We start from the raw sequence: 10,611 nt of genomic DNA, 5'->3' as shown, positions 1-10,611 counted from the left end.
AGCAAATAGCAAAATTTCAATTAAAGTCTGCCTCTGTATCTTACATCACCCTTGTTGTCCCAGTGTTGTGGGATCTGTACTTGCCCATTGATTTAGTTTTCTGGTTCTAACCCTTCATGCACACCACAGACACAAAAAGCTGAAGGCATAGCCCTATATTGGCTGCACTGCTACTGCAGGTACTAAAGAAACAGTAAAGCAATACTTTCCACTTACCTCTAGAAAGCATCTGTTTTTTGCAACACTGCAATCACACACTCTTTTCCCTTTCTTTCCCTTTTCAGTTTCTCAGATAAAGCAAATTCCACTTTAAAGCCAGCATCTTCTCTGGAATTTATATCCCTGTCAGCCAGGTGGAGGTAGAGCTGGTTCAGGCACTAATCTGGAGATGGAGGTGGTAACACACAGATACATCATTTTAAACAATGCAAAATTCTTTGATGTTGGGCAAACTCAAACTTTTTTTCATGACCGTACCTGTGCTCTGTCTAATGAGAAGCCTGGCAGGAACTTAGGCAACAATTTACAAAGGGTTGAAGTAGCCCCCAGGGACTGAGAACTGAGCTCTGCTCCAACACCACTCATATCATTTTCCTGAAGACTCCAAAAGGGTCTCCAGAGGCAGCACACTTGACTCTGTTCTCCTGACCTCCAGTTTAACACTATTATTCTATAACTTAAGTTTCAGTAATATTTGAGGTCCCGTCACACAAGGGAATGAACACTCATGGACGAGGCAATGACTTTTCCCTCCAGCAACCTTCTGACGTGCAAGACAAGTGATTAAAGAGAGAAAACAGATGGGAAATTTATCAAAATATTAGATACAGTTTCTCCCCAAAAGCTCTCCTCTCTTCACCAGTTCTTGCCTTTCAGATCCTGAGGGAGTGAGCACACAAGACTGACTTGCACTTGTCAGCTAACATCCTCCCAGAGCTGCCTTGCCATCAAGCTGCTTCAGAGCAGAGCTGCTCTGCTAACACTCAACTGTACAGTAAAGCTCAGGATAATTCCCTTTATATAAGCAGCATAACTTATCTCCTTATGAGAGACAGACAGACTACCTTGATTTAATATGATGGTTTGCATGATGGTCTACCCTTGATAGGAAGAGCCTGTTGGCAGTCACACAGGAGCCAATGTCCCACTGGCACATGGGTTCAGAAAAGCCATGCTGTTCTTAGGAGCAGAAGGTTTGCCAATAAATCCAGCGTGTCACTAGGAAACGCCAGGATTTCTGGATAGGGTGCTTTTATTATCATGCTCAGTTTAGTGGAACTGGCACTATGCCAAGTGCTTCAGAAAGAGCACTAAGCACAATGTGGGGAAGAAAAAATCTGAGTCTCAGCTGATGGAACTGTATCATCAAGAACACCTAGTCCAGAGGTGTAGCAGCAACAGTGCATCTTCACAACACAGTATTTCACTGCAAAGGAACAAATAATGTCACTAATGCTGCACTGAAGGTTAGAGAAGCCACATATGGATTTATACAGTTATGTGGTTATACCTGCAAAACTCTGCTAAAGCAGGTTTGGGCTGTTAGTAATGAGGCTTGAATTTGGCAGCTTTCAAGTATTTTACCTAGAATTTACATTAAATGCCTTTAAAATGGCTTCCTTGAATTTGGGATAATCCCCCACCCTTGAAGATAATTATTAAAATAGTATCACTTAGAGTACCTAATGATAGTGCCTACACACCCTGAACAATTAACAAGAAGAGACTCATCTGTCTGTGAAATGCAGAGTACAGGAGAGCTGTCACTCTAGTGCACAGCAACTGCCTTTACAAAGACTGTAACAGACTGGAATCATCATCCTATTTGAATTTGTTGAGCTTTCATAACACTAAGAATGAAAATTGAAGGCTTTCAAAAGTCCATTTATTTCACACCTTCTAACACCCAGTTATTCAAATAAAATATATCACTGTCTTGCTGCAAATCTGGGCCAGAAAGGAACTCTATTTTGGAATGAGGGAGCTGAATAAATAGGACGAATTTTGTTTCAAGGTTTTTGTCAGAGATGCCACCACTTTCTTCTGCCAAGAAAAGTTGACACTTAGTGGACTGAGATCACAGATTTCATTTCTTTTTGGCTTTATTATGTATTGCTTGTACATCACTGTTCTTTATATTCTCACCATTAACATGTTTTCCTATTTTATTCAACAGCACTGTTACATCTTCTTGAAGGCTGCTCCTTGTGATACTTTTCTGGTTTTGGGAAATAGGCAATGCAGCCATTTCAGCAGGATGCTACCTTAACAACTGCTAACATTAGATCATCTTTGTTATTTTTGAAAGGATTCATGGAATTTTACAACAGAAACTCACATGATTAAAATGCCTAGCCAAACAACAGAACACAATCCTAAAGGCATTGTGCAGTTTCCTCTTCTGTTCAGGAGACTGATAAAATCAGATTTCACAGTTTGGCTTTTTTTATAGTTATTAATCTAGTAAATTCCTTGGTCAACTGCTTTTGTTTTCTTGGTACAGAGGATTTCAGAAAAAAAAGAAAAGGAAATTCAGCATAAAAAGCTAGGTCTCCTCAAACAGCCAGGAGCACACTCTCTGGCTCATGGAGAGTGAAGCATCCCTGTTCTGAATTCACCTGGCTCCTCGAGATGCCAGTCCCTGGAAGGGTTGTAAAGCCACAGCCTATTTTCTATCATTAGCCTCTGCCACCAGAAGCAGTGCCTGGGGGAGGGATGCCAGAGAATATTCTCAGCAAGGCTCTCATACCTGTTTTTTTTCTCCAGCCTCCTCGGCCATCCTTGAACAGCCCCTGTGCCTTCGGGCACTGCCTCTGCCTTGCCTGTCTTTGGCTACAGTGGGGATGGAGCACAGCAAGGAGCAGACAAACTGTCCTCTTGTCAGAGGCAGGATCAAAGACTTAAAACCCCAGCTCTCCAGGCATGCTTACAGCCTCATCATAATGTACTAGACACAATGGCTGGAGTAACATTTTGCAATAAAATGGACACTCAGTAATCGGTGTCTGACCCTCCGAAAATTTAGCAGATTAATGGAGATATAGAAACCAATGGAGAGTGGTGAACAGAAATAAAAAGAAAACTTGAGGTATCTCAGCAGTTGCCTTCTCATAAAACATTATTCTAGTTAAATCTCACAGTAATCATCAGAAGTACATGGGTGCTTAGGCTTCCTCTGAAGAAAACACACTTGTCATCTCAGACATTCAGCTTTTCAGCAGAAATGTACCCTATAGATGCATCAGTTGCTGGTAGGCTCTGACCTCTGCAGAGATGTGGATATTAGTGGAAAATGATGAAACTCCACTTGAATGCATCCACTAGAGGAAGCATTTGTGAAAGCATTTATTCCAACATGGGAGAAATCTCATCTGACCTAGTTTCCTATTCTGTTTGTTACCTCCTGGCTGTCTCATCTGAGGTTCCACCTGCTGTGTTTCTCCATCTGCCAGTCTTTTTTACACCAGAGGAACCTTCTGAGTTACATGTTAAATGTCAGGCAGCCTGGAGAAAAGTTGTTTATGTCTGCATTTAAACAGATGATATTTCCATTAAAAGTGTGTTATAGAGACACTAAAGGCTAAAGATGTCATCTGCATTTGGTTATTGTAACTCAGGGCAGGCCTGCTTGTGTGAAAACTCATGCTATTATTTCAGACCTTTGTACATCCAAGCAGAATGACCACACCCTGTGAAGTTCATTGTTAGTGTCTTTTCTAATAATATTGAAAGCCTCAAGCTAGGGGCCAAAAAGTTGCCAGGTAATTTGGTTCAAGTCACTGGAAACCAAAACCACTAACAGGGAACCATCTGTTTTCTCCCACTTACCTCCTAAGCTATTTCAGAGCAGAACACAAAGAGTTAATTTGGATTAATGTGTGAATAAATATCAATTACCTGAAAGAGTAATTACCTCCAAGGTTCCAATACTGAAAGGCAACTACCCTATTCAAACCCAGCACTTGAGGTATCTTTTGCCAGCAGATTAAACCACAGCTATGCAGAAAAAGCCTGGTAAGGGCTAAGTTGTGGGATTATTAAGGTATCCATTTTTTTTCTGCTACTTTTGCTATTCTTTGATATTTTGCAAAAATCTTCCTTAACTTTCAGCAAGTTAGGAACCAAGGAGCATCACCTCCATCACATATCTCTCTGACAAAAAAGTACTGTATAGCCAGTGCTTCAGCAAACTCTAGAATCAAGTGTTTCAGCAGTTATTTTCTTCAAAAAAAAAGCATACAGAAAAGAACTGGAAATTCACCATGTCAGTGCAGACTGCCACACATAATTGGTATGAGATCAAATGTATACTGGAGCTGTAGCTGTCCTAACACACCCATGTGAAGCCAGTAAGAATCTTTTCACAGATTTCAGTGAACTTTGGATCAAATCTTAGGGGCAATTAAGTAGTCCTGTTTTGCATATTAGGATTCTATGAATATGTGTAGGCAGCCATTCTGTACCTGTCTTTCACTGTGCTCCTGGAATAATTTCAGCCATTAAATGGACAGCTGTGGATCTTCCAGTCTCCCAGTTCTTGGAGGCAGAGGTCTCTACTCTGAGTTTGCTGCAGCTGTTTGACCCACTGTCCATGTCTGATTCTTCCACATGAGAATCCTGGGGCCTAGACTAGTCATGCTATGAAAACCAGGATGAATAAAATCTGTACTTCCTGCAGAGATACAGGCATGTTACTTTTCTTTGAGTTTATGACATTGCAATTTACCTTCATTTGCCTACAACTGTCTTGAGGGAATGAAGGAAAGGCTTGGTGGGGAGAGGAAACACTTGAAATTCATTATATGAAAGTCATGTAACGCAAGTATTAACACTATGATTTACAGTAATAAAAACATGATTACAATGACTTTAATTAGGAACCATTACAAGACCAATTAAAGTTGTCAAAATACAACAAAAAAAGCAACATGTGTTTTTCCCCTGGAGGAGTAGGATACGGTGAGGCTCATTATTAACTCTTAATTAGACAAGAGAAGATTGCTTTTGCTTTGAGTTAAAATCCAAGCTCTTCGAAAAAAAAGAGCTCTGAGTTATATTCCTCTCTGGAAGACATTGTTTAAAAAAATTTTAGCACGCCAGCAGAAGCATCTGAGTTCAGCAGTATCTATTTAGTTCAGCTTTAGCACCCAACAGTTCTGACGTTTGCAACCTGCATGCCAGTACCCATCTCACTGCAAAAAATAAGACACAATGGCACTTGGTTTACCTGGAAAGGATGGTCAGGCAGTCCTTAAAGGAATCTAATTAAAATGCAGATTGTTACCAGAGCAGAGCATCACACTGTGTTGCCATAGTAACCAGGGTCCCATGGACATTTGGGGCCATCTGAGGGCATGTTTGCAAGAGGCACACAGGAAAAAAACAGATCACCTTTGGTACATTTAAAATGACCTAAAAACTCTCAATGATTTTCTGATATTATCAATGAAAGAAATTAATTAATTCTGACATGTTCAGACAATGGACCAGTCTCAGGAACAAACTTGTTATTGCTCTTTATGACATAACACTCCCCACAGCTAATTTAAGAAGTACACAACTTACTTGCAACATGTGAACAACCAGTTTAAATTGATTCCCTAGTAAAGAAACAATTGAGAAATTGAGACCTGTGGGCTGTGGAAGTAAACATGAACAACAGAAATATATACTCTATTTAGACTGCTCTTTCCAGAGCTATTTTCTGAAGTATCAGGCATGAGACTTGTCTCAGTTGTTGCTTTTGGTGAGTGACTCCCTGCTGCCATACTGGGAAAAAAAACCAAAACACCACTATGGCACTGGGCTTTTCTTCTCAAATCCTTCCCCCAGAACAGAAAGATCCTTAAACAACAAAGATATATACATATAAAAGCAGTATCTTACATTTTACCTAATCCTGATATAATTTTCCAGAAATGCAATTAATGGATTTGTCACTGAGGCATTCATTTTTCACAGTAAAGATGTCCAGGTCAAGGAACTCTTTTGACATATCACTTGTGAAGGAGACTGCAAACTGTTGGTGGGTTTACCATCAGAGATTTCTGAAAAAAAGCAGAGGACTTCAGCTTCCATTAAGCAATTAAACTACTAATGAAAACACCTGAAAGTTGTTTGAAATGATCAAGGGGATTTTTCATTGCTTTGGGAAAAAAAAAAAAAAAAAAAAAAAAAAAAAAGAGCCTGATAGCAATTCTCCTAAAATAAATCAAAGTCCTGAGAAATATGGGGTTGGGACTGGGGAAATTGAAGCACTGGTTTTCTAAGCATCATGAAACCAGCATGTTCATGAGACTTTGGCTCACAGGGCTACATCATCAGCTCCCACTGCCTACAGATGGAATGGGCACACAGTTGGAAATATCTGTTTCTTGCTCAGCATGACAGTACCAGGGAGGCTGCAGAAAGCCAGAAAGGAGCTCAGTGCAAGAACAAGTTGGAGAGTTCATCCTCCATGGGTCCGTGTCTCTTTTTGAGCATACCAGTAACATGCATTATGTGGTTGTGCCTAGGTTTCCTCCCTTTCAAAAGCAGACAATGACACTTACCTGTTTCCCAGAATACTGAAAACAATAGCTGCAAGTCAAGTTCAAAATCTTATTCAAAATTAGAGAAGTCTTAAACACAAAACCACTTCAGGTTAGAGCCAACACTTGATCCAAAACAACAAATAATAAAACACGACAGAAGTAAAATCATCTCACATTTAAATCTTTATACCATATGGAAAGATGTCCAGGCAGTGTATGTCTAAAAATACACAGTAGACTGTACTTCTGCAAAATAGGACTTGATACAAGACAAATTCAGTGCAACTAAGCCATCACTGTATATCCCAGCACTTTAACAACCTTAGAACAGTAATTCTTCAAAGAGCCTCATGATAATCTGCTGCAGCCCATTATTAATGGTTTCATTCACTTTCAGGTTGTCCTTACAACAGGAAGTTTATCAGCCTTATAAACAAATCTGTCAGCAAAGCTGCACCCCAACTGTGGTAGCAGCCCTGATTTTCTCATTCTTCACCAAGTATTTTGTACAGACTGGGCTTACATTTTCTGATTTTGCTTCTCCAGTTCCTTCAAAAGGAACAGCTTGAATGCTTCAACAGGTACTTTTGGAAGGGAAAGGAGGTGTTAGAAATCAACACTAATTTAGAAATTTATTTTTAATGGGTTATGTTTTATTTGCTTCAGTTGAACACCATTATTTACAGACACAAGTTAATAAAACACATCACAAAACAATAAAATTTCAACAGCTAATATTTATAGGTGCATAGTTCATGCTCAATTACTTTTTTTATATGTATAATACATACACATATATATAAAGCTCTCACAATAAGTCATCTCTGCACAGAAAGAATAGTCATAGGAAACAAATAAAAACTGTATCATAAACAATATCAAATTACGGACAGCCTATCAACAAAACATGTACAGAATTAGAAATAAGCAGTAGACACTTAGGTGTTTTTACTTAATATTTTCTTTTTTTAACTTTTAAACTTGAAGCCACAATATCCACAGCACAACAATGACCCTGCCAACCGGCTTTCATTTCAGCAGGAGTGAAATGCTGAAACAAGGTGGATGCAGTCACAGATACTCCAATCATTGCTGATGGAAGACTTCAAAATACACTGTAGAAACTGTAAAAAAATTTAACGACTGGGCACATTGGAACTCAGCACTTGTACAGGATGGGACGTCTTTAGTAGTTAGAAGATTTCAGGTGATAGAAAGGAAGGAAAGGACTCTCATGCTTCAGGTTCATAGTCTTGATACTCTTCCTATTGAGGGAGAGCAGAAATCAACACTACTGGTATTTTAGATAAAGGCATCCTATTTTCTATTTATTCTACTCCTGGTGGATTCAATGCCTGAATATTATGGATTCTCATGCAACTAGGATATGAAATGTATTTAGATTTTGTCACATTTTCCAGATTCTGTACCTTAAAAATCATGGTACTTAGAGAAGACTTAAGACTTTTACAGTGATTAACACATTCAGATAATGCTGCCAGGAACTCCTGAGGCCACCCATGACAATTCACTTGGAGAGGAAGGAGGACTACCTCTGGATTGAACAGCACATCAGGTGCTGCAGATCCTCATATGAGTCAGTAAATCATTTAAAGGAGTGTTCAACTATGGCCACATGAGCAGCATCCATAATTTCAGTGATTTTCAAGATGCTACACTCAAGCCTTCGGGTCTTTTATTGGATCACGGCCTACATTTTTTTATACCTCTCATTTTCAGTCTTATTATCTGTGCTACCATAAAACTGCTAGTCCAACTACCAGAGCATCATGCCAGACATTGTAGTAATACTTTAGATAGCTGGTTCATAAAAACCAACAAAATAATTTACTCCCATAATTGCATTAACTTAAGATCATGCTTCACAAAGCATGATGCATTGGTGAGTGGCCAAGCCATTTTAAAAAATCTATGAAGATGGAGTTTGTCCTGCATTCCATTAAACATTCAAAAAAGGATTGCTCAAAACCCAGGCACAAGTATTTTGACACACTCAAAATTTTTCCCATTTAACCTCCTTACCATCAAAAAAGCAATTAATTTTCTGATTCCCAGCACTAGGTATAGGCAGATCTTGGCCAGAGAGACCATGTTTCTGCTGTGCCCTTGCAGCTCCCAGCATCAGCCTGGGCCAGGCTCATGTAGCTCAAGCATGCAGTCTCCTCCTGTGCCCTTCTCTTACGTGCATTCACAGCAAACACCACAACAGATTTACCTCTGGAGGCATCTCATAAGCCTCATTCTCAGGATCCACAGGAACACCTGTATTATTCACCATTCCCTCCTGCAGGAAACCTTCTTCATTCTAAATTTAAAACAGGGAAAGAAAAGTGACAGTGACTGCTTGCTGCATCATTTCCACCCAAGTATGAGTTTCCTCCCCATCAGTGGTTGACTTCTTGGCCTGTCCTTTGGCTGTGGGATGCTGCCACGGGTTGTGGAGAGTGGGGGGACATCAATTGCAGAGAGATCTTCTCCATGTTTCACAGCGGTATCCATGGGAATGACAACTACCATCCTTTTGAATAGCTGAGACCCCATTTTTCTCTTGCCATGGACAGCCCAAGAAGTCAATCTGAATAAAAGAACAGTAGTACCACCACCAATTTGCTGAATATCTTTGGAAAATATTTTAATCCCACAGAAATGCTCTGGTCAAGTAATGAAGCAAATCAAGTTTTTGGTTTTTTTTCAGTTATCTATTTGATTAATCTTATAGATACATCCATCCTCTCATAAACCATTGGTTATTTTAAAGTTTTAGTCTTTTCACAATACATTGCAAAAAGGGAGAAACATGCTGATTTTTTTCTTCTGTTTTAGAACCTAACTGTATTGGAAAACACTTTTTTCCTTTAATAGGTCATACCTTTACATGCTTTCTTATGTCAACCAGCACATTACTCTATACACTACTGGTATATATGATACATAGCACGATACCTTTCACACAGCTCCTTGCATTTTTTATTATAGAAGCACTTCATTTTATAGAGCCATTTTAGTAAGAGACTCTTGCAATTAACAAGGTGGTGATGGTGTGAAGAATAATGTGTTGAATAAGATTATTAAAGGAAGATTATTATTCTCCTAGAACTACAGATACTCTGTACCATATGAAACAAACACAAAGGAAAAAACCTACAACATTTCAATTGGGCCCATCTTTATAGTTGTTACTCCAGAAGTTCACAGAGAAGAAATATGAGTTCTGCCAGAGCATAGGCTGCTGGAGTTCATCATGAACTGTAAGAAAATGATATGAAAACAGGCAGAGTGTCTCAATGGATCTATTGTGACCATGCTGATTTATAACAGGTGTCAATTTAGACAGAAACACACTAAAACCAATTACAGACACTCAGGAAGAAATTCATTTTTAAAACCCCACCTGCAGGCTGGTAGAGTAGACGGAAATACAAAATTAAGTAAATCACAAACCAGACTAATGAGATAATTCTTCAAAATCTACAAATTCTAAGATAGTGGCGCTAAATTAAATTTAGGATTCAGACAAAATGAGGATAAGAAGCTAAACCTGAAATTCACCTCAAAGTTTAACACAAAATAGAATATAAAATGCGAAAGAGATGTCTCTAAACCCTCTTTACCTTCACACAGTATTTATTGTGCTTCTCCATTTGCCACATATTGGCTCCCTATGTGGTTTAACCAAGTAACCTTAGTCATAACACTGTTTCTCACTTTCTGCACCACCCCAAGCACAAACTGCGACTTCATCTACCAGATACCCACCCTGTTCTTCCTTGGATCAGTCATCAGTCACCTTTCTGATACATATGTAGGTACACAAATTTTCCATCCTAATCAAAGTTTACAATGTGCAGAATTTCTATCCATAATAAAGATTCTTCTCTTCAGCTCTTATTTCAGATTTTTAAAAGGTGCTGTATAAAGAGATATCTGCTCCTGTTACTTCTCAGTGGGGGCAGATATGCTTTTTCCTTTGGAGGTAAGCAGCACAATCTGTGTGGAGTCCAACTGTTCTGCCAAGTTCCCTCCGTGCATGTGTCTGCTCTGAGTCAACACCCTGAGC

The 10,611-nt window shown here is 39.2% G+C and overlaps 1 protein-coding gene across 5 annotated transcripts in view; it reads right to left on the bottom strand.

Moving 5' to 3' along the window:
* Positions 1 to 7,164: 7,164 nt before the first annotated feature.
* The window catches only part of SNCA (synuclein alpha), a 63,097-nt gene continuing 59,650 nt past the window's right edge, over positions 7,165 to 10,611 (bottom strand). For all 5 annotated transcript variants that reach the window (XM_088163992.1, XM_014889807.2, XM_088163990.1 and 2 more), the window contains exons 5-6: positions 8,770 to 8,859; positions 7,165 to 7,798 (exon numbers count right to left, since the gene is read on the bottom strand). In XM_088163992.1, the coding sequence (XP_088020118.1) occupies positions 7,766 to 7,798; positions 8,770 to 8,859 (123 nt within the window). In that variant the 3' untranslated portion in view covers positions 7,165 to 7,765. The remainder of the gene's footprint in view (positions 7,799 to 8,769; positions 8,860 to 10,611) is intronic.

This window comes from Sturnus vulgaris, chromosome 4 (assembly GCF_052056855.1).
Source record: "Sturnus vulgaris isolate bStuVul1 chromosome 4, bStuVul1.hap1, whole genome shotgun sequence".
NCBI lineage: Eukaryota > Metazoa > Chordata > Aves > Passeriformes > Sturnidae > Sturnus > Sturnus vulgaris.
The sequence above is the reverse complement of the archived record's forward strand: the minus strand, read 5'-3'. Positions and strand labels throughout refer to the sequence as shown.